The sequence below is a fragment of the Melanaphis sacchari genome, unplaced genomic scaffold, assembly GCF_002803265.2.
Source record: "Melanaphis sacchari strain LSU unplaced genomic scaffold, SCAv2.0 Contig4_pilon_pilon, whole genome shotgun sequence".
Classification (NCBI taxonomy): domain Eukaryota; kingdom Metazoa; phylum Arthropoda; class Insecta; order Hemiptera; family Aphididae; genus Melanaphis; species Melanaphis sacchari.
In genome coordinates this window covers 19,069-46,101 of record NW_020271335.1, presented here as the reverse complement: position 1 = coordinate 46,101, position 27,033 = coordinate 19,069, and the positions used below count along the sequence as shown (strand labels likewise).

General features: G+C 25.3%; 1 protein-coding gene across 3 annotated transcripts in view; it reads left to right on the top strand.

Annotated features, from left to right (window-relative positions):
* Positions 1 to 25,522, top strand: part of LOC112599104 (sex peptide receptor-like) — a 103,232-nt gene extending 77,710 nt beyond the window's left edge. For 2 of the 3 annotated variants that reach the window (XM_025345849.1, XM_025345848.1), the window contains exons 3-4: positions 10,486 to 10,917; positions 22,688 to 24,029. In XM_025345849.1, coding sequence (XP_025201634.1) covers positions 10,505 to 10,917; positions 22,688 to 23,543 — 1,269 coding nt within the window. In that variant the 5' untranslated portion in view covers positions 10,486 to 10,504 and the 3' untranslated portion in view covers positions 23,544 to 24,029. Of the gene's footprint in view, positions 1 to 10,485; positions 10,918 to 22,687; positions 24,030 to 25,031 lie in introns of those variants that run through there. The other variant, XM_025345850.1, reaches the window with a different exon arrangement.
* Positions 25,523 to 27,033: the final 1,511 nt, after the last annotated feature.

Genomic DNA, 27,033 nt, shown 5'->3' with positions numbered 1-27,033 from the left:
TATATTCAAAGATAATTAGTTTATATTTTTATAAAGAAGGCCCTCATAATAATATATATATTTTTTTTATTTAAATAATTTATAATATATAATTTTTTGTCTAAGAATATTCTTCAATGAGTGATATTATCAATTAAATGAATAAATTAAAAAAAAAAAATAGATAATATTTAATTTAATATAACATTTATTTATATTAAATATTCAAATGTAGCATCCCATTAAATTTTTATGAAATATAATTTAAAATAAACCTTTTGCACTTTCAAATGTACGTGGGGTAAATTTAAATGAAAACAAGTTTACCTACATAATAATTAGGATTTGTAAATAGCTATTTCCTTAATATATAATATGTCTAATGGGTCTAATATATTTTTTATAATATGTATTTTTATCATATAATATGTCACAATATATTATTATCTGAAACATTATTTAGCTGTTATCCTATTAGCTCTACCTAATGAACCACATATTTATACCAATAAATCGGTGGAAAACTAACGTTAGTTTTGTATGCTGGCATTTTAACTGTTTTTATTTTTAACTGATCTGCATACGGTTTAGCTTGTTCACAAATATTGTAATCATCATAATTAAACCTTATAATACAGTAGGATCAACGTCATTCCAAACTATATATATATATTTGTTTGACGAAATATTCGTGTACATTTGGTAACAACCAGCCAGCGATACAAAACGTACGCTACGTGTAACGTCGATATGACGCGCATCAATGCACCTCGATTTACATGTTGTCTATCATGACCAGTGGAAATAAACGTGACATCCTTATTGTTTAATGTTGTCCTTTTGACCCTTCTGTACTCTGTACGCGTGCATCTGTACAGGGTGCATATTTTCACACGTAATATACTCGCACATATGATGTTATTGTCACTTCGGTATCGCATGAAATACAATAAATTATAATAATAATAGGAATAACGATGTCGTACAAAATTTTGAACACTGTCATCCATCAGCTCTGGTTCTAATTCGTTTCACAATTATTGTCGCTGAATTGTGTAAAATAGAATAAAATCGAGATACATTGAAACGTGAACTTCAACCGGAGTGGTGACACCATTTAGCCCAAGGTGTTTTCATTAGGGATGAGTGAGAGTGAGCTGCAGATCAGAGGTTCCTCAAAGTTTTGTAAATATTTAACGACAAATATAGAAATAATGAAGCCCCTTAATGTATATATATATATATATATATACAAAACAGCCTTGATAATTCGGACGAATTTAAACCAAGCGTCGTCTGGATTACCGGAGTGTTTTCAAAATTACTTAGATACTCAAATAACTAAAATTTTTAATTTTAATTTCACCACCTTTGAATTTATTGCACTTAAAATCACAAAAATAATAAATGACTTTAACATTATAAATTATATAAAAAAAAAAATGTTTATAATAATAAAACTTAAGTATAGTATTCAGTAATTTTTTTTCTGAATAAGACTTTTAATTCCGAACAAACTACAAATGTATTTACGAACAAACAGACTTATGCTGTCCAGATTACCGCGTTCACCAGATTATCGAGATCCCAGGCTATCGAGGCTCTATTTTATATGTGTAAATATATAAATATTCCACCAAATGTCCACCGTTTATTAATAAACGTTTAATAATTGAGCCTAATCTAATCGCACAATCTAAGATTTAGCTATAACCACCAATCGATTACTGTGTATAATATTAATAATAAAATTATTATGATACAGAAATTAATTTCACTTATTATTTCGGATAATTTTCATTATTTTTGAATTGATAAACTGTTTGACTCGGAAAAAAACGACAAAAGTCATTCAATTATGATTTGGTTTTAAGTTATTCGGTAGGTTTTTAGGTTTTAAAGTTATTTCTTAGGTTTTTGGTTCCATAATTAAATTGTCAACTCTTTGAGACAATGCAGAACTATAACATAACATACATATATAATCATATTATAAATTTGTCAACGGTGCTGTGATACATCAACTTAAAATATAATAAGACAATAGCTGACTAAATCGCGTATGGAAAATAATTCGTCGCTTAGACAGAAGGTGTCGTAGTACGTGAAAAACTCGCAATGATATATATGCGAAATGCTGAATGCCGTAAACACCTCAGATTTTGGTAGACCACTTCTGTAGTACTTTTATAAAAGTAATTTATCACCATTTCTGGTGGCCATTGTGTCCCTGCGTAGTAATTATCGCTAGACACTTTCGTTTAAGACAAGCCGTTTACAGTGTCTCGAAACCCGACGCTTAGGGAATATGAAAATATAATTAATTCCGACATAATATATGTGTTCGTTTGTTAACGAATACGTATTAAAAATAATAATTTACACATAAATTTTTTATTCATTAGAGCATTTTTCGTTATTCATGTAATTCCAATTTTTTATTAATATTTTTAGATTACACCATTTTTAAATCGTTTAATTTCAATTTGTATTCATCAACATTTAACACTAATTCACCATGATTTTTTTTTTTTTTTTTTTTTTAATTATTAATTTTCACACAACTTTTTTTATAAAACACAAGCAGTAGTGGTAGTTAACGCTTCGTCAAACTTTAAAAAAATTATTATTGTATTATTTTTTATTCGAACCAATTTATTCGTATATTGTTGCTATAAAAACCAATGTAATGACAAAGTAAAAGGTAAAGATTTTTTAACACGTTTTAAAATCGAAATACTTATTTTAAACGTCAAAATACTGTATGCATTATCATACGTACGCATATTTAGATTATTTTATTCAACTTTTTTAAAAATATTTAAACAGTGAACTTTTTACAAAAAAATATTAAGTAAATTTTAAATTAACTTTTAGAATATTTTGAAACAGTTGAATTGATTAAGTTTAAACCAAAAAAAAAAAAATAAATAAATAAATACTTTTGATTTTCAATTGAAATGTGAAATTCTAAATTGCACTCTAACGCAATTTGACATCTCTATATCCTAAAGAGGGGGCATTTGATTCAAAAAACAAATTTTAACTACACAATGTTTAGTAAACATTAAACACTTTACAACTTAAAGTAAGCCAATGATAAATAGAATAAAATATTTAGATTTTATTTAAAATTTAACATGATTTATTGTATTAATCTTAATACCATTAATGATTTGAAACAGCAAAAACAGAAGTGATAGTAATTATCTTCATATTTAAGGAATTTAATAACTATAGATTAATCAATAATTAGTTTTGAATATATTTATTTTATTGAAAAAAATTATTTATTCATTTCCTTTCATATACCTACTTAAAAGTTCAAAAGTATACTCTGTATTTTTCATATGTTGAATTACTTTTGCTGAACTGTCAATTCTCTCCGAAGACTCGTGGTGTTAACATGAAACATATAGTTAAATGCCGTTAGCCAGGCAATATAAAATCTTGTCCAATTTATGTAAATCATACCTTTCCATTATGTGATATTACAATTTGAATTCTAGGTGTTTTGAAACTAAGAGTTTAGAGGGTATTCAAAGATTTATTTTGGGGTAGCAAAGGTTCGGATTTTATGACACCAAAAATATTGGTGTAATTTTATAAAATGAGACTTTTGCCCGATGGTACCGACATGAGTGTATTTGTTGTCATAAACATTAAGTATGCAATCATCTTCTTTTTTTTTTTTTTTAATTATTTGTATTATTTTATTTATTGAACGTTGTATAGTTAGAAAAGATATACTCTTAGAATGCATTAAATATTTCTCAGGTTTCTTTAAGCTATAGAAGAAAATATGGTATAGTAATACAAGATTATCAAAAATTAGACAATAATAGTGTATATAATATTAATAATCGGAATATTTTTTAGTGATAGGTACTGTAATAGTTTCCATGGTAATTAATAATTATAATTGATACATAAGTAAATAATACAATTATTTTTTATTTTAGATTGAATTATTTCCATATTTTAATTTCTTTTTCAGTTCTTTTTCCACTTTTCTAATTTCATGCCTAGATCTATTGATTAATTTATTACATAAGTATTTTTAAATCAATAAAAATAAACCATAGTTACAATTGCATGAGTATATTAAAAATCAATACTTAATGCATATAAACGATTAATCAATATTAATATTGATAATCAAATTAATTAATTGTACACAAATGAGTGAACATAACGAAGAAAAGCTTATAATATTTCTAGTATTTTTATAAAAACTTAAGGCCTGATTAAATTATTTCATTAACACCATTTTTTCTTTTTCTTTTTTTTTGAGTAGAAAGTCCAATATGAGAGGAAAATACCATCCAAACTCTACCATCTTTAATTTTCTAAGTCTATGAAAGTAAATTTATTATCGCGAATAGTTTACGAAAGTTATGCTTATGATATGAGTATTAAAGAGGACGATGTTTGAAATATGTAAAATGCTTCATTAATTATTTTACATAGCATTTAATAATCGGTATTCTCCAAAATGTGCACGCTAACAAACGTCACCAACAATTATTCACTTGCCATTGATTCAATAAATAAATCTTTACTGGTCGAGAGTCTGTTAATGAAAAATGTTTCTCTTGATTAGTAAGCAAAATGGATTCACCTTTTTCTATAAATATACAATTTACATAATACTACCTAAATATAGTTCTAAAATATAAGCAACTCAAAGCACCAAATAAATCATGGCATACAAACAAGTTTTATTTTCACAGTTTTGATAGCATAACTTTGAGTATAATACAAAACATCGCTGTTATCTATTAAGTTTAATTACAAAATGTATTTACATTACAGTTATTATTTTAGTTATTTGATTTGTCATTTTATTATACAGTGGGTATAATAATTATTTCCTTTAAAGCAATAATACATTTCCTTTAGGTATATTTCCGTGTTTTTGTATAAAGGTCGTGTATTTTTGGTCTTGAACGTTAGTAAACATGTCATGTGTACAATTAATTCTATTCACAAATATAGCAATAGTATGAACTGCATAAATTAAAACTGTCAACTAATAAAACCCACATTTTATAAAATGTACAATCATATTATTATTATGTATAATTTAGGTGCCTATAAAGAATAAATTAAAATTATTGTATATTAATTAATCTATTAATTTTGATAAAATCAATGTCTTGCATAATAATATCTACCATTTTGTCTAGTCCAATTTAAATACAAAATTGAAAAAAAAATGCTCAATATAATAATGTTATGTGAAATTTAATGAACAATAATTATTTAAATGTCAAGTATGAGTTTTAATTGTCAAGTTTGATAATGGCATGAATAGATAAAATCTTTTATAGCTCCCATTGAATATTCATTTTTTATAATTTATTATTAAAACTTTTAATAAACCTTGTTCATTAAAATCGAAATCTAAAATTCTAACTAGATGTTTCTATTATCTATTTTAAGTTAGAACTAAAAAACTTAATCAGAATTTTAAAATAAGAAGTTTAATTTATATAATTTTATATTATTTGATTTCATCATTTAACAAATTTTTCATCTTAATATTTCCGAAATATTTTCTAATCAAGATTTAGAATAATAATAATATTAATAATATATATATATATATATATTTATTTATTATAATAATAATAATATTTATATTACATAGTTATTAAAAATTATTCTACATTGAATTGATTACCTTGTAGCAATTAATATATACATATACAATATACATACATATATATTGTTCTACCATTCGAAATACTTATGATCAATCATTTGTTATTACTATAAAGTTTATGTATTCAAAATAATACACAACTAAAAAACCATTTATGCCAATGCTCAGTATAAAATGTAATATTATATAATATTATTGTAATCTCATGCTAATAACTGGCATTTAAAAACGTAAATTTAATGTATCATATAGTACTGCTTATAAAATAAATAATTTACTTACCGTCCAATCATTCAAAATACAAATAATTTTAGATGCATAATACCCATAAAGTTTTCTGATGAAACTATTTTTTTTCTACTTATTGCTTTTTACTTAAGAAAAAAAAATCATGATTTAAACAACGATGAAATTCTTATTCTAAAACTCGCTATCTTGAGATTACATTTATGATTAACAAAAAAAAAAAAAAAGAAGAAAAATGAAGTCTCAGAAGTAATTGAAAAAAAATATGAATCCATCAACATTGTATTTTGCTAATATTTCTTTGCTGAGATACCATTGTTATTCTGTATAGAAACATAAAAACATCATCATTCATACATTTGTTAAAATAATAATTATGACAGAAGCCATACGAATAAAAATATTATCATAGTATTCAATTTTTCAATGTTATAGAAAGATAACAAAAGAATTATCTAAATGGAATGAAACAAAGTTCATTAAAATTTATAATAGATAACGTTTAAAATATTTATCTAGATAACAATTAAAAAATAAATAATAAAATGTATATATATATATATGTGTGTGTGTATGTGTATATAGGTAAGTATATAAATTTAAATGTTTACACTTGTAAATGCATATGTTTTAAATAAGATTCTTAATCTGAATTTTTCATTTTACATTTTTTTTTAAACTTTTTAAAGAAAATAAACAATATAGGTACTAGAAAATAACTATAATAAGATACAATATGTATTAAATATACGTAAAATAAACAAAAAAACATCAAATCAAATCAAATTATTAATCTATTTAAGCTAAGAAAAATTAACGCCTTCTTAAAAAAGAAATAAATATATTAGGTATATAGAGATAAAATTGAAAAATTAAGTCACAATAAAAACTATACAGATAATTTATTTTGGATAACCATTTTATTTAAATGGATAAATTAATAGGTTTTTATTATTTACATAGATATAATACACAACATTGAATTTATGTTTTGTTTGAGCACTATTTTTTATCCCTTGAAATATCGACGCTGTCATAGTGTGTGTGATGTCTGATAGTATCGTGGTTCAATATTTATTTACTGTTACATCAAATATTAAAGATATCACGATACTTATGAAATTCGTTAAGATGTTTCTTGGATACCATTTTTATTTTTTTGCCGTTGGATAAGATTCTGACTGTGAAGAGAAAACACAGCATTCGTGGTATTCACATTATATTTATATAGAGGTAAATTACCGAATTGGTTGAATTTTTTTACTTTTTTTTTTTTTGTTATAAGCTCTTATTATTAATTAACTTGCAAACGACAAAAATAGTTCCTTTTCCGTTCTGCAAACAGCATTAACGCATAATATATATATATATATATATATATATATATATATATATATATATAATATAACGTTTTTGCTTTGAATCATCATGCTCTTATATTATAATACTCTTCGAATCGTAGCGCATGCTTTTACGGACCTCGTTTGTGTGATGTAGTATGTCTATAATTGATGCTATGGTGCTTCGGATAGCTACAGTTCCTAAAAACTTTTTTTTTTTAACATGCCAGTCTTTATTTAAGAGTATGGTTTCAATTCTTTGAACTTTGAAACGATGCTGAGCTCTGACTATTAACGATTTTTACATTGCTCAATCCGATATCCTGATGTGAATTTTAATTGTTGTCAGCGTAAATAGTCAAATTCCAGCTTTTATTCGTCCAGTGAGTTATTTGATGGAGAAGCAGACATTCGGGCATATTTTTTATAAAAACGCATTCTTTGAACAAACAAATGAAAAAAAAACTTAAGCGCCTAAGCACTTTTTAAAACTTATTTTCGTCGTATTTGTAGTTAGATTCAATATGCTTTTTACTTTTCAAGTACGTTTTTGCTATTGCTTGTTTAATGATTGATTAACTACCGAGAAAAAAACAATATGATAATTAAATCATATTATATCGTACAAAACAAACAATAATAAAAATACCATTTTTACATGATACAATGTTGTCGTTTACATAAATTATAACCACGGAATAAGAACTGAAAATTATAACCGTTTTACCAACTGTGTTATTAAAAAATCATATAAATCGATAAGTTCTTATCAAAATATCAAAAATAAAAAAAAGAATAGCAATTGGAATTCCGATTGTTATTGTGTATTAAATATTTAAATCGCATAGTGAGCTATGCATATACTACATTATATTATGTACCATAGTCATGTTATAATACTTAAGCTTATAGTTATAGAAAATTATTTAAAAATGGCCAATACACATTTTGCTAAAAATCTAAAACTACCGGACTATATTATTTAAACATAACTAAGATCAAAAGTAGGCTAAAAGTAATAAAAAAAAGCAAATATGTATCAATAATATAAATATCTTGTTTTATAAATATGTATATATTTATCTATTTATATTTATTTATTTTATCTTATATTTTTATTGGTGTATAATGTCGTTATCATATTATACTCATTAGATTTAAATGTTTGTAATCGATTGTAAAATATAAATTAATACTCGTGATTAAACTAATCTTATTCTCTCTTCTTCTCACCTCTTATAACATGAAATCTAATACACAGACTAGCCGAATTTTAGATAGGTATTTTAGTCGATATAATAATAGTATGTTTTCACGTAGTGTCTAATAAACGATACTATTAAGATGAATTTTCTTCTTAGAATCATAATTCTTTCACCATGTATACATTAATTAACAACCCACATTGCGTGGTTTAATATATTGTAATATTCTACGAGAAGAGTTTTTGTGGTTTTTCCGTTCGAAAATTAATATACAAGGAAATGTGAACGCGTCATAATATTATATTTAACGTATCGTAGTCTGCCATCGTGCGCACCATTCAACAATACGTATTACAAATAATAAAATATAACATAAGTATGGGGCCAAACTGAAAAATAATTCGACGATTTTGGCGCCAACTAAAAATGGTAGAACATTATCAGCCACAGTGACGACATATATTATGATTGCGGTGACAAAAAGGGGTGTCTTATCCTATTGACTATACGGAACGTGCTTGCATGACAAGTGCGGTGGTTTCCGATTACTAATCCCAACCACGAATAAAATACTCTATGTACATATAATTAATATTAAGGTGTATCAAAACTTTTTTCGGATTTTACCGCACTTCGCTAACGATTTCCTACAGATAAAATGCATAATAATAATATAAATATATATATACATTTGCTTAGCATATTTGACCTGCAAGCTATGCAAATACTTTGATTTACTGGTTTTATATAATTTTATAATTTTTATTAAAGTACTAAAAATTAGTTCCAAGAATATACATTATAAACATTAACAATTGTTTATCACATATTATTCGTATATTACTAGTGTGAATTAAACTAGTTCATTTGAAGCTGTAGTGGTATTTTCATAATTTAAACTATTATTATGTATATTATTTTAAGCATACTCAAGTGCTCTTATTTGGTTGATAGTGGTAAGCTATAGCTGAGGGTCTAAGAATTTAAACCTTTCCCCCAAATGTATTTCCAACTACGGCATTGAGGTGAGGCTACATTCTTTGAAATTAATCCTCACACGAAATTATGGATATGATTATGTTAAACCATACTGGAGTACTATGCATATTCATTTTATGACTATACGGTTAAATTAAACATAAAAAAAAAAAGGAAACCGCTCTGCTGTACAGTATAGATACTTAGTATATCTCGTCATTAAGTATATTTTTTTAATGCATAAAGAAAGTAAGAGCCTATCATATAATATGTCGTTGTACGCTTTGGTTTTTTTTTAATGATGATTACCGATCGAATTTCAATACAACGTTAATGTATTCGTCTCTTTATTTTTTTATGACAATTTATAATATCTGAAGTACACAGTGATTTTAGTTGAAACAACTATAATTAATATCTCTAAAATCTGTCAGTTAATGATCTGATACTTTTCTACTGTAAAAAGTGTCACAAAATTAAAAAATAAAAACACACGTTATCGTAAAACAATAAATTTAATACCCAACTATAAATCTAAAATACCACAATAACACTGATAATGTTTTTAAATATCGATAAAATAAGAAAACATAATTTTAATATTTTAACTTTTGTGTGACGTATTTAATACTGTATGTACTGCAATCGGTGTTGTCAATGAACAAACTAGAACTTAGCAAAACACTTTCTTATCATTAAAAAAAAATAAAAAAAATAGACGTGAAATAATAGTATTTATTTATTTTTTTGTATTTTGAGTGCATTTTGATAATATACACTTAAAAATATTAAACATTTTAATAGAAGATCTATGGGGGAGAGGGAATCTTGCAGTGGAGACAGCTGTCACTTCTGCTTTTCCAGCGTGAGCGCTGATATTAATTATAGTAAAACACATTCCTAAATAATATGTTCAAATAACAATATTTAAAATATTTTTTTAATAATTTTTAAAAATTGTACAAGAATATTGTTTATAAGCTAATTAATAGTTGTAAATATTTTATATCAAACCGTTTCTGCATGATGATAATTTGTTTGTGAATTTTAAATTTCCTTCTTCCTTCAGGTGAAACTCACGCTCACGGATGGAACGCGGTAACGAAACTTCCGGAGCCGGTGGCGGTGCAGCGCACATATCGCCTTACTGCGGTGACCTGCTTGTCGACTTGCACGATGTATATGTCCACTACCACGGTTATGCTAGCCTGCTGGTTTGCGCATTCGGTTCGGTTGCGAATGTGCTTAACATCGCCGTGCTGACGCGCAAAGAAATGGTCTCGCCCACCAACGCCATTCTTACCGGGCTGGCCGTGGCCGATCTGCTAGTCATGGTCGAGTACGTGCCATTTGCTTACCACATGTACCTCAGACCGACCAACTATCCACGCGCCGACCGCTTCTCCTACAATTGGTCCCTGTTCGTTTTACTTCATTCGGATTTTTCGCAAGCTTTTCATACCATATCTATATGGCTGACGGTCACCCTAGCCGTATGGAGGTAAGTGTAGCGCACCCTTGTTCATAATACAATATAACCAAAGTACATATTTCAAAATTATTATGCTATTTTCTACTAAATGTTTTAAAACAATGCTTTCCAAGTACAAAATTTGATTTTATCCATCAATAAGAACTTTTTATTTACTCTATAATTTATTTTGAATTTTTAAAATTTTAGTTTTTATTATTTATTTTTGTTTATTATATAAGATGAAAAAATTGTGATAACAATTAACTATAAACTATATTCTATTAAAAATAAAAAAATATATATTAGTATTATTTAACTCTTAAGCATACGAGTATTGATATTTAATTTAGAGTTTTGGTTAATTTGTTCATTTATCTATTATTTTGTTTATTTATCAATTATTAAAATTACTTACAAGTTAAACGACTTGAATGATGTGTTTTTTTTTCAACTAATATAATAGTTGTAATAAAAAATTTGGTTTCTACTACGATACTACGAGTAACACCACGATATACAAGTAATATCGTGATCTATTATACGTTTTAATAACAATAAAAAAAAAAAGTAATACATTAAGAAGTTCCATCAAGTAGCTCTTTTTATTGAAAATATTTATAATAATGTCATATCTGTTACTGTAACCTATAATGATATCGTATCAAAAATGATACAGATTATAACTGTACATTACACTTAAAAAAAAAAAAAAAAAAAAAATTACGGAATTTTTAGAGTATTTAATTCCGTACCTTAATAATACACTTTTTTTTGTATGATAACTTCTCGGTTAGAAATATAAATGATTAAGTCCATACTGAAAAGTATGATTTTCATTGCATTATAAGAATTACTAGATGCCAACAAATCAAAATTGATTAAGGCAGACTATAACACCTTTAATTATGACTGATGAAAAATAACTTTTTTTTAAAACACATTTTTCACTATTCAATTTCTAATAACAAAGATCATAGAAAAGGGGATGGTAACGTTCCCTTCATCAGAAGAAATTTTGTTGGTTAAATATGATTTGACTATTTCTACCTTTTTAATGTGCGATATATACCTTTATGATGTCGTTTTTCTTATTATGACTAAAGACAATTAAACAATTTGACGTGTTTAAACATAAAACTTGCGTCGGGTTTTTAAGCTATAAAAATTGATTTTTGATCGCTTATAATAACACCTTATAAGAAAACTTAATGCAAACGTATCAATTATTGATAATCTTAAACTATTACCCTAAATAATATTGTATAGCACCGTAATACATTTAAAATTTTAATGTCCACCAATTACTTTTTTTAATTTAATATTTTTAAACGTGATAATTGTATTAATATTATTACTGGTTGAGATAAAACTATTATAGAACTCATAATGCGTTTGATTAATTTCCTCAAAATATAAAATTACTAGTTTAAGTGATATATTCATAAATATTTTAAAAATTAAATTTTTAATTATCTTAAAGTATTTGAATAATTAGGTAAGTTTTAAAGTTAAAAGAAGGTTATTAAAACAGTATTTACTCGTATATAGTGAGTGTGTATTATACGAAAACAGTGTAAGACTTTTTATATGCGATGTATGTATATATATATATATATTCAAAATATTTTTAAAAAATATATTGAAGTACTTGATATTATAAGTGATGCACACAGTAAATTAAGAGTAAACTTTTGACATCTCAAAAGTTAAAGACAATAAAAATAAAGTTCAACATATCGATTTATTTTAATCATCTATTATTGAATAAGAAAACTATTTAAGATGATTATTTCACTCGAGGTAACGAAATATCAATATTATAATATTACCATTATTATAAATTTTTTGGGTTAAAGAGTCTAATATGATTTTGATAGTTGTGAGAGACGTATTTACAGTTTTAACAACCCAGGTAATTTTGATATCACCTCTTTAACAAAATAAGTCACTACAACTATATTTGAATATAAAAAATTAATAATGACTTACAAGCACTTAATATTGGAGAAATACATATCAAATCATTAGGTATACTTAGCAGAAAATATTTGTCTAATTTAGGAACTTTATAAGTAACGAATGTATTTTTGAATTTGTTTCTATGGGTATTTTTTTTTTTAAACTTTACAACCTTACCAATTTTTATTTTTTTGCCATAACGTTTCAAATACGATATTATTTTTATAATATTGAAAAATTATGTGATTGTATCAATTAAAGTCAAAAACAATAAATATAATAAAATAAATACAACAATCAATTAATATATATAAGCTACAAAACATCTAAAAAATAAGATTTGAATATAATATTATAATAATTCACTTGGTTAAGTTTATCTATTTGATAAAAAATTGACAACAACAAAAAAAAAAAAAAAAGATTTAAATGTTAAATTACAAAATATTAATTATACGTAGTAATAAATTATAGATTAATAAAATTAATTTAAATATTCAAATAATTTTTATTAAGCGATACAATAGCAAAACTTGTCTATATGTTAACCACACTACAGATTTTAATTTATATAAAATAATTATATAGTATTATATAAGATTATAATAAAATATCAATAATATTTAACTAGAGATCAAACCATGATGAATTTACTCAACAAAATAATATTTATTATCACATAAAATTGCGATAGGATAAAAAAAAATATCATAAATTATAATTAAAAAATGACAATAGACGACGCATGTTAGTTGTTGGCAGCAATATACTTTTGAATCAAACAATTTTCATGCAGAGCGATTGTCCTCCCGCTCCTGTAAATATAGTTGTAACTATTGCAGTACAGTTTATATAGCTCAATTAAAGTTTTCACACACTCTACACAGAAATTGTAAAACACCAAAGAGATAAAGTTCACTTATTTCGGAAAATACTAACAATGTACCCTGAGAGTGTAGTATTCGCTGAATTCAAAACGTTGTAGGAAGCTTACTCTGTGGAAACTTATTATCATTTTTAATTACCGATTTTAATATCAATATAACTTTAAAACTTGCAAAGCTGAAAAACAATAATTGAAACCCAATTAAAACCTACATACTATTTAACCTACAATAAACTAAGTATAAAATATATAGGTGTACACTTTATGCTGACTTTATGTTGAATTCCGGAAAATCAGATAACCAGAAACTTTTTTGAATATATAAGAACTGTAACCCCAGAACATCCATATGACTTATCATTAAATCGTTTACATAACTTTTTGAGTCAAAACTAATAGATTTTTATCTAATCATATCAGTTTTCAAATTTTGCAGTCTCATACGTTTTTGATACCAAAATATATTATATTGAGAAGAAAATTACATAACTGCTTTGCAGTTCGTTGGTTATCAAATAAGTGTGTATTTAAGACGAAATAGTCCTAGATTATACGACTGTCAACAAATTTAACTACATACTTAATCCATTAAATCATATTCACTGTAGATTTTATCCAACACAAAAAAAAAAAATATATATATATATATTATTTATATAGTATCGATTTCTGTTAAAGTTGATGACAAATTATTTTTACACTGTAATACTATACCATAGAAATAGGATAAAATGCAACATTTTTATAATCTGGTATAAAATATCGGCTATTGTTAAAATAGCTGCATATTTTCAGTTTCTTTTAAAATGACATTTGAATTTTTCCATTTCGAAATGAGTACATTTTAAAAGGCAATATTCTTTCTATAAAACTTGTTATTTTATTTATAAAATATAATATTGTTTTCCAAAAAATTTTGAAATATTGAATTGTGACTTACTAGTCATTTAAATTGCATAACCCATTTAATCTAGGGAAATCACTGATTTTATGTCAATTAACTAAATTTTGTATAATATTATACAGTGTTGCAAACAGACATACAATTATATGGAAAAACTGTCTATTTTATTTAAAGACACAAAATATATTATGTAATATAGCAAAGTCTATAAAACCGTTTTCTAAACGAGCTTCTTGTATATAAATATAAAAAATAAATAAACACGATTATGTATTACAGGATTGTGTGATTGGTATATCTCAAAAATATAAACTAAAAATAAAATTTTTAAATAAATTATAACTATTCTCAAACTGAAATAGTGTTTAAAATTGTATTATTAATTTAAATAATCAATCATTATCATTATATTATATTCAATAAGCTTTTTAAATACAATTACACACCTACACTTTTATTATTTAACTTTTTTTCTAGGCAAGTATTGATACTTACTTTAAAGTCTTGGTTATAGTTCATCAACCATGTTTCTCAATTTTAACAATTACTCACATGACTTATTTTTAGTTGATATAGGTAATATTTATAATTTCATCTAAAATAATAATATAATTATTTCTTATATAAAGCTATAAATCTTTATATTTACAATAAATTGTATTAACACTAGAATAGTAGAGTGTATTTAAAATATAAAAATAAATTTATGAAAACAGAATTTCAAGGATAACTGAATATTTGGCCAAAACATATCTTACTTGTGTCAATGAAATTCATAAATAAAAATTATTGATTTTATTAATCACACAATAATCATACGCATGCTCACTATATGCCTAGACAATTCCTGATATGTAATTGAAGCCCTATAGCTTATATAGCCATTATTTTAACTGATGTTAGGTACTGAAATCAAAATTTTACTTTTTTCTAAAATAACTAAATAATAAAAAATAATTTTAATTTATCATAAAATTACTTAGAAAAACTAATTCGGAATAAAATAGTTCAGAACTAATTTAAGTAATTTTTTAAATATTTCAAAGCAATATTTATGTGATTCATAATCAAAATTTTAATTTAATTGAAATAACTTATGAATAAATGTAATTTATCTAATATCTATACAGATTACTGTCAAGTATTAATTATAAAATGAAATAAAAAGCATAACAAGTATTATATTTACGAATTTCACGTGAATATTTATATATCTACAAGTTATATTAACTTCAAATTTAAATTCATATCTATAGTTAATTTAATTATTTAAATGCTATGATAAATGAATTTCTTTTATCGTTTTTCCGAGAGTTATTTTTATTATACGTCTATTCTAAATGAATAGTAAATACGATTTTTTTTTTCGTAGGGAAAAAAGTCAGAGTTAACTTGGATTTATGTTTAGAGAATTCTATTACTATTTTTCAACAGGGTTTAGTTTTCCACTGACAATTTCATTAATTTTTTGATTTCATCTAGGATTCAAACGGACAATCGTAATTTTTTAAGGGTTTGCATTTAAGGTGGAACATATACGTGAAAATTGTGATACAACTAAAGATGATACAATTAAGTGCTTAATCGATGTAGGCCATAATTAACTAAACGAGTAGTCATTGATTGTTCCTCTTTATCATTTAAGTCGATCTAAAGTCCAATAGAATATTGCTTTTTTTACAATGAAAAAAATAAATAAACTTTTACAAATATATTATCAATATTTTACCATCCAAGTTTGATTAGTGTTCTTACTTCTTACACTTAAAAAATATGAAGTGAAAATTAATTATTATTACAATTTTTTGAATCAACATTTTTTTAATATTAATAATTAGACTTTTGTTTATGTTCAGCTAATTATTAATATTTCATGAATAAAATTAAGACTACGTTATATTCATATATTGTATAATATATTATAATAGTACTATTAGTTATTGTATTAATAGATACAAAAAAATTATTTTTTATAAGTATATTAATTATTTATAATAAATTTGGTTCAAATGATGTGTATACCTACTAAATAAATAAAGACATTATGTATTGCAAATACAATAAAATATATAAACATAAATAATAAAAATCACATTTTTATGATTAAATTATTCTGTAAATTTAAATAGAAAATAATATAATTAACTATAAATCAATTAAAAACTAGTTAGTGATTGGATATATGTTCTATTATAAAATGTTCACTATCAATAACAACAGTTAAAGAAAAATATCAAGATTTTTCGATGGTACCTAACTAATGTTTAATTAATATAAATTAATTAATTACTAATTTATATTAATATAATGCGTAGAGCTATTCATTTAACAAAAAAATTAAAATCCCAGTCTCTCTAAGTCTTGGATAATCTTTTCTGTATAAAAATATCCTTATTTTGATTAAAATATTATCCGAAGTAACTGTATCATTAAATATAATTTTAATCATAAAACATATCAATAGAACGCTTTTAATACTCAATTTACGATGTTGTTGTATTTTATTATTATATCATTATTGACTGTTGTCTATTGATTACATCCAATCGATATATTTCTTCATATGTAAACACAGATAAGTACAAAATAAAGTACGTGTCCTCTATTGAGTTTTAAAACATATTAAGATATTAAGAATCAAGTGAGATGTATCCGATAACATGTCAAACCAAACAATTTAACCTAATATATTTTTTGTGTCCAACACCTTATACGCTTTAAAAATATATGTTTTTATATTATGATATAAACATTTTATTACACTTCAATTAAATAAAAAGTATTATATATTTCGAAAACCCTTTAAAATAAATAAAGATTAATTATTAAAATAATCTAATGAATTAATAGACATAAATTCTTAACCTTAAAATCTACGTCATAATTTATATTACGGATTACATACATAACTTTTTTGGTATGTGTATGTATTACATTTGAAAATTGTAGTTATATATGAATAATCTTAATATATGATATTTGTACCAATTTATATAAACGATAATAATTCACAGTACATGTAAGTATATTGTAATATTGCATATGTGTATAATATATAAGTATCAACCATACATTCAATTAGATACTTATTTCTATAAGTGTACATATGCAAGTATATAACACGTAACCCTGGTAAAGAAAAGAAAACATCTTTTAATTCAAGTCGCGTGCATAAATGTGAAAGCTTTTAGATTTCTTGTGAATATACGACAGCCGTTATATCTTCAAAACATACATGAAAAATACAAAAATAAAAAAAACAACGTTTCATTTTATCTGGAAAAAAAGATAAATAGATTAGGTTAAAAAAAATAAGATATATTTTTTAAAAGTAGAATAACCTATTCCAAATTTTTATGTATTTTTTTTATAAGTCAAAAAATTACTTATAGAATATATTTATTGAATAATGGTATATATAAGAAATATTTGCATAACATATTGAACAGTTCATATCGAACGCTCCTTTAGTATGCACATACATTTCGTCGTTACCAAACAAAGTTTAAACGTTACACGCAATTCTTGACGTATTTAAGTACGTGTAACTTGAACTAAATTTTGCTAAAAATTCTAAAATATCTTAAAACTATCATTTCAAATCAATTGACCACAATAAATGATCAAAACTCGGAATAAAGTGTAACATCTAGTTACTGAACACAATATACTGATAATATTAACATTGTTTATCTGTCATCCTCAGGCACTATCCACTAGATGATATTTTGGCTACAGATAAGATAGCCGCACCATTCTAGTCAATCTAAATCGAAACATAATAAAAATTTCTGCATCAAAACCATTCAATACAGGGATCCTTCAAGATGCAGTTACCGTTACTCTTTTATTTAACATTTTTTTTATTTCCAACCTATCCCCCACTGCCTACTAGTCTAGTTGGTGACTTTACCGTTGATAAATCTCTAATACCCAACAATCTCAACTCAACCGTTACTTTCTTACACGTTTAAGAGCACCTTAACCTTCTCAAAAAATGGTACAAGAAAAAGGGTGTAAAAATAAACAAGACCAAATCGATACACTGTACGTTCACCCTTAAGAAGAGAAATATCCACCAATTATCCTCAATGAACAAATATTATCAACCGCACAAAATATTCGCTATTTAAGCATCGTCATTAAATAACCTTTTACCTGGGGTAAGGTTATGTATCCTATTCCTAAATGATCGGTTTCGTCTTTTTCACTCTCTCCTAACTTCTAACCAAATGAATTTTCCAACAAAATTATAATATATCAACTATTCTTTAAGCCAATATATAAGTATGGTATACAAGGGTTCTACAAAGATCTCAAACATAAACCATATACAACATGTTCAATCCAAAACTCTTTATGCTATAACCAAAGCCCCTTTTTATGTTTCAAACTAGTCCCAACACAATAATCTTGCCATCTTCTCTATCCAATATATTGCAAAATTCTTCTTTAAATTATTTAACATGAATCTACAAATCCATGCAAATCCCTTAATAAAAAGTTTTACTTCAGCAAACATTCCTGGTAATCCCAAAAAAATATTAGAAAGACGGTGGTGTCGGGATCTACTCATCTAAAATTTAATACCCAAACATTGTAAATATATTTTTATAATTATGATTGTAATTAACTGACTGTCAAAGTGCTTTCACTGGAAGGTTTCTTTATTCTGTCACTCAAGTCATAAAATATTTTACCACTTAAATTTATTTTTCATAACGTAACTGACTATGGAAATAAATATTTAAAAAAAAATATAACACTTATACGTCTTGTGTAATTGCTGTTAAACTTTTTATAATATTTGGGACCATTTTTAAAACAATAAATCTATAAAGAATTAACACTCGTACGTTTTAGATATTAAGTGCATGAGCCTATAGCCTAAATAAAGAAAAATTAATTTTAAACTATATACATTATATCTAAAAGCATTTAAAAATTACATAGACGCTATTCACTAATTGTAACTCTTTTTATATAATTTAAATGCCTGCTAAAAAATATTAGTAATTGTTAAAACTATTTTAAGATTTCGCATTTAACCTTATTGAAAATATTGTATCGTTTAAACTATTTAAAGTATCTATAACTCACAATATCATGACATTTATAAAATAACATTTATAGCTAAATGTATGATAATACGTTAATACGTTAATATATATTTGTATATTTACAGCCATTTTTTGACACAGTAATTAAAAAGTTTAAGCGAAAATATCCTGCTCAGGCTCATTTTCTCCTATGTAACACAAAACCATGTAATTACATTATCACATAAGCCTTTTTTCAAAAACATTTTTAAATAATTATTTCAATCAAGGTTAGGTTAAACTATTCAAAAATAATTTTGAAAAAAGGTTTTTGTGATTTTAGAACTATTATGATTTTGTATTACACGAGAAAAAAAATAAGACGAAAATATTATAAAAGACATGATTTCCAATGATAGTTCGCAAGAAAAAAAAATATTTTCAAAAGAAAAGAAAACTTTAACCGCAATCATTTTTATTTCACATTCGAAAAACACATTTTTGATTGAGTATAATAGTATTTTACAGAATTTTTTCATTTATGTACTTCTTGACCTCTTACGATAGCGTACCCCTAATTGTCAAATTATCATATATTTTCACACATAATAGAAAAAAAACACTACGAAATAAATTTAAAAATGAATAAAATTAACTTATTCATTGATCTATAATTAAATTTGTGAATATTTTAAAAAATAATTACAAATATGAAACCACTGAATATTTACATCTATCGTATATGATACAGGCACTCTGGGAATAAGTAGCTGACAAATTATTAGAATTTTATTTATGTTAGTATCAAATAAAAACACAGAAATGGTTTTATCTGGATATAAAAAAAAAAAAAATTGGCTAATGGATTTTTAATAGGTATTAGAATGGTATTCTGACGAACTATGCTACCCGATCAGATAAAATCTATAATACACTATGATGTCGAATAAAATGTTGCATGTATATACTTATTATACTATTATAGACTTATTTACTATAAAAAATCAAATTTTTATGAATAATAGTAATTAAATTATTAAATATATGGTAAATAAAAAATAGCTTAAAATATTTCAATTTAAATTTATTTAATCACTAAACTATATTATATATTTATTTCCTATATTACTGACCATAATACTGATTAATTATTTTATTAAATTCAACATATATTTACTTTTTTATTACATCACAAAAATTATTATACATACAACAAACAATTTGTTATTAATTTTATTATTAATTGTTAATTGTTTAACAACCCTCGTTTAGGAAAAAAATTAATTTAGTTATGTATTTTAGCAAACGTTAATAAGAGTACCGTACTACTTAGTTTCTCCAATACACGGAAAAAACAATGAATTATAAATATGTATAAAAGTTATGACTTGAAAAAATTCTATTAACAATATTTCTGTGGTCACGTAAATTATATTAAGTACCGGTTGCTAGAGACAACCATACGAATAACTAAACTAAAAAAAAAAAAACATTGTATGACATTTTGAGGTCATTTTTTTTTTTTTTTTGGTTGTTATGGTAACGTAATTATATTATTAATTAGTTATTAAGATAACCTAAAGATACTAAAACGTGAAATTATTGTATTTCAATAATTATTATTGTTGTCCTTGTCCAATAATTATTATTGTTGTCCAATAATTGAAATTAGATCATAAAAACTATTTTAATTGTAAAATTTGTAAAATCAAACTCTAAAATATTAAGTTCTTATTACATTCACAGTTCGGTATCGATATTTTTACTTCATTTATTCGTTTGAACATTTATATACAAAAAACAAACAAGGATTTCGTATTTTAGTTTTCAAGTCTATATTATATACAAACATACGAACATTACATTTTGAAGTAGATTTGATTAACAAACAATTATAAACCACTATTTTCTTTCTATAATATGATTTGGTTAGGTTACTGCTTTTTATATTTATTATCACTTGATTTCTCTCAGTAAAGTGTTTTAAAAATTATATTTCACTGATCAAATGATGACTTGTATTTACAATGATTTATGTATAGATCTATTCTTTTTATACATAAAATGATATACATTTTTCCTCTTATATGTAACTTCACCAGTTATTGATATAATAAAAAAATTATTTACATGTTAATAAAAAGTTTATCAAGGCTATGAAAAAAAAAGTTCATATAGCTCAAAACTAGACTAAAACATATCTATGTTAAAACATAAATTGCGTCCTAGACTTTTGAGACAGAATTCTTGGAATAATGTTGAATTTTACTTGAGCTAAAAATAGGTAAAATTCAAATAAACCAGAACAAAAAATATGGTTTAACAAAAATGTTCAAAAATAAAATAAATTTAAGCTTTCAAAAACATTAATTTACTTAAAATTTAATCATTGGCATAATAATAATTATTATTTTTATGATAAATGTATTCATATATTATTATACATTATATAATATGATTTAATTAAATTTTAAGAAACCATATTTTAAATATAATATATAAAAAGCTATCTAAAATAAATGTATTCTAAAAATAGCTATTGTTTGGGTTTTTTTTTGTGATACAGTCTAAAATACGTAAATCGATTAATACTTTGATAACAGCAACAGTTTAGTGTTTAGATTAATATAACATATAGCTTTACAGAATTTCATTGTTATTCATACAAAAGTATTTATTTAGTTTAGGGCTATAAAAAAAAACTAACTTGTAACCATGCCAATGATTAAAATCGTTATCAGTCCTAAACCTGTAAGTCGAAAAGAAAATTAGTGTTTAAAAAGCGTTTACATTTTTCAAACAATTTTCTTGAAACTTCTTTTTTAGCCAAGTACAATCCAAAAATTAATTTTTTTTTTAATCTAAAAGTAATTTGACTATTTAATTTTGTTAAAAAATTTAATTTGATCATCTCGAATTCTAGTATCCCACTTTTACGAGACGTAACTCATGCTCCTATTCTACATTCGTCCTTGATGTTGACCACTGTTAATATTCGGTTTTTCGCAGGTATGTGGCTGTGGTACATCCACAGCTCAACCGGATATGGTGCCGGATGGAGACCACTCTGTCAGCGATCGCATTGGGTTACGTAGTGTGCCCTATCATCTGCATACCCAGCTACTTGTCGTTTAATTTGTTCTCCCGGGTAGAAACATTGGACGCAAACGGCAACCGTCCGGCGGCGGCGCTACAGTCAGCGCTACGGCGGGCCCATAACAGCACCGACGTCCACAATGGCCATAGCAACGGTGGAGGAGGCAGTGGAAGTGGGGGAGGTAGTGGTGGAGGTGGCGGTGGAAATGGTAGCCATGGAGGTGGTGGACCGTTGCGCAACGTCACGCTGTATTACGTCAACGTTAGCGACTTAGCTACGTCCACGTATCTGGCTGACATCAATTTTTGGGTGTACAGCGTCGTCATTAAAATCATACCATGCGTGGCACTCACGGTACTCAGCTTGCGGTTGATATGTGCGCTGCTCGAGGCCAAACACCGCCGTGCAAAGCTGACGGGCAGTGGCCGCAAGTCAGCCGAAAAAGAGCGGCAAACGGACAGGACAACCCGGATGCTGTTAGCCGTTCTCATGTTGTTCCTGATCACCGAGTTTCCACAGGGCATACTCGGCCTGCTCACACTGCTGCTCGGCAAGCGCTTCTTCCAGGACTGCTACCAGAACATGGGTGAAGTAATGGACATGCTGGCGCTGGTTAATTCAGCCATCAACTTCATACTGTACTGCGTGATGAGTCGCCAGTTCCGCAACACGTTTAGCCTACTTTTTTTGCCGTCCTGGTTCTCCAAGGTTGAGTCACAAGCTCTGTCGCACGGTAACCCGACCACCACGCAAGTCACCCAAGTCTAGGGCGACGGCTCTTTTATGGTCGTCCCACCCCCTTAATTAACCTGTCGTCGTCGTCAACGTCGTCATCGTCGTCGTAGCATTCATATGCACCACCCATCACCCACAATCTAACGCCACCGATTATCATCGCCAACGACGACGATGACGGTGACGACTATGATCATATTATAATGTATACAGATCAGGTGATTCATCGAGCATGTTCATTCCCCGCTCCTCTCACACTTTAACTTAAATATGCATTTATTTAATTATTGATTTTTGGAATCTGAGGTGTAATAAAGTATCATATTTTCAATTCCCTTGATTTTTATACCATTTGTTCAAAGATGTTCAGTGATAATACAAAATACCACCCATGCTGGTGCTTATTTAACAAATGAATTTTTAATTTTTTTCTGGACTTATTTGTGTATTTAAATATTAAAATTCTATCAAGTATTTTCCAAGCTATTAACCATTATTTAACAAGGATTTAAATAAATATATGGGACTTTAGTGTAATAACATTTTTTGTAAATAGTTAATACTCATATATTCACATTTTATAGTTTGTAAAAATCGTCTGATTTTAGTTATTACAATGTTAATTATTACATCTAATTTATAGTTTTTTAAAACCATTTTTAAGGATCATTATTAGTACAAAAATATTAATGAATCGAAGAGTAATTGATAGTATTTTGATTTTAATAAAACAAAATAATTTATCGACTTATTATTTTAACAATAGAAGTTTATATCAGTACGAAATACTCTCAAAATGGTATAAAAAATCTAATCAAATATATGACTTTTAAGTGTACCCACATGAAAATTACAAAGTTAAGAATTTGAATAAATTCGTTTATAAAAGAAAAAAGGAATAAGTATGCTCAGTAAATCACCCTACATTTAAACATTTTCGAGTAGAGTTTAAGCCTCTTTACAATTCTGAATTATAATACCAATATGTTAACATAAATTAAAGCGACCATACAGGGTTATTGTTTTTAATCTACAAGATGTTTTTAGCATTGAACTATTTCACTGTTCATGTTTCGAGCCTTTTAAATATCCTTTTGACCGCAAAACTTACGTAATCTCTTATTTGGACTATACATTGTTCAAATGCCTTTTTACTTGTACAAATATTATCTGCTGCCAAACGTTTAAAAAAATATTGAACAGATACAATAATTATAACTATTTTATACATATAAATATAAAATAAGTAGTTCTAGTCCATAGAAAATAACTGATTTCTGATAAAAATTTCTTTGGATAAACGAAAAATAATAATAATAATGTTTACATTAATTTGAATAATACCCAGTACAACAATTCGGTTTAGATTTTTGGTATAAAATATTTATGTATTATTCAACAAAATATTTCGATAATTTCATATTATGTTTATAAACAACATTATTTACATATGGTATTCAAAATTAGTGAAATAGTCGAATGTAATAAACAAAAGCATATTTATATATGTTTTAATTTTAGCCGTTAATGCAGCAGTGTAGACCGGACGAAAGAGCGCTGACCTGAAGACGTTTTTGATTCCTGAGTTACCGTGAAGTATTATACGTACAATAACTCTATCGCAATTCCAAATGAAATAGACTATAATAATAACTTTTTTAAATTAAAAATAGTTTTGAAACAAATTCTTTGGTTGTCAACAAGTTCTAAATATTATTACTTTCATTTATTCAATTTGAAAGTCAAAAACAACAAAACTATTCTATATACTTGGTAAAAAAAAATGACGCACATAGAGATTGCATTGCTATAATGGCTTATGTAATTAGTAGTATCATCTATGGAAATATCATCAAGCTTGTATTTATTTATAAAAGTTAAATCATCGCGAATGATTCTGAAGTAAGAATCATATAAGTGACTTAACCATACCATTCGCATAATGTAAAATATTGTATTTAATAATATCAAAATCTAATGATGAATATTATTAATATCAACTTAAATGTAAACTTGGAAAAACTATGGTTAAAATTACAAAATCTAACCATTAGATATTACATTAGTTAATAAGAAAATTTAGATTTTATTAGTTTATAAATTCAAATTCTATTAAAATATTAGATTATATGTTTACTGTTAAAAACTACAATAAATTACCAATGTTAAAATATATAAAACTATATGAGTAAATTGTACTTGTGTATAAACATATTAATTATTAAGATAAAAATATTGTAATATTAAAATAAATTAAATTAAAACGTTCAACACATTTTTAGTTAAAGTATAAGGTAAGTACATAAATCATAATTTAGTCCATAATAAATAAACTACTTATCAAATGTTATATTTTTATTTGTTCGTCTTTGATAAGTATTTTTTAACTAAAATATTATATAGATCGAATTTTTATTGAATAATAAAAGATCATGTTGTATTTAGTTATAGCTTCTAAAAAAATGTTTGAACATATACATTTCTATGTTTACGCAAATTGTAGTTAACTATTTGTTTTTCTAATTTTTTGTTTGTATACATAACATACTTAATTTTATATATTATATTATAATTATGCGTTATATTTTGTAAATATCCAATTAAAATATTTACGTGCTTTAAGTTGGACAAAATTTATTTATAAGGTTCTTCTGTATTTATTTTCAGTTAACCAAACTCAGAAAATATCCTAATCACTTTTTAAAGATTAAATTTTCGTATAAATAAATTCAAAAAATAAACTAACATTGGGAGTTATTTCAATAAATATCTTCTTAAATCAAACCGGTGTATTCATATTATATCTTCTTTATAAAAATTATTAATTGTATTTAGTACATACAGGTTTATAAATATTCCTTATATATATTATTATTATTATAATTATTATTTTTTTCTCTTGACGTTTTATTTTAAAAGTTACTAGTCCCCTTCTACTACACTCCAGCTGTTAAAAATAAACAGATTTATTATTTAAATTCAAGGATTGAAATAAAACTGATATCAATGTGAATTTTAAATAATGATGATTTTTTTTAGAAATTCTCTAATAAATCAAAAGTATATTAAAATCAAATATTATTCCAAAATGTATGAAGAATAACTGATAATTTATTCAAGTATTAATATTATAATCGTTTTATATTTTTATGTTACAAATAGATAAAAACTTTGAATTCGATAATTGTAAAAAATCCTATAATATTGTTCATAAGTAGGTAATACCTAACCGGAGCTGGCGCAAGTGCAATACAACCGGTACACAAAGCAGAGCTCATTTCAAAAAAACAAATCATTAATGACTAAATATTATAATTTAGAAAAGATAACATAATAAATAATAATATTTTGTTTTTAAGCCTACAATTTAAATAATATTTTAAAAATATCCTTCAAAACACGTAGAGGTTTATGGCTTTCGGCTATCTCCACGTGGACCATATGCCAGCGATGTGCGATAGTCACGAGTCACGGAAAAACGGAATGTTTTGGTATTCACCCTATCTTCCCGAGTCGTCTATGG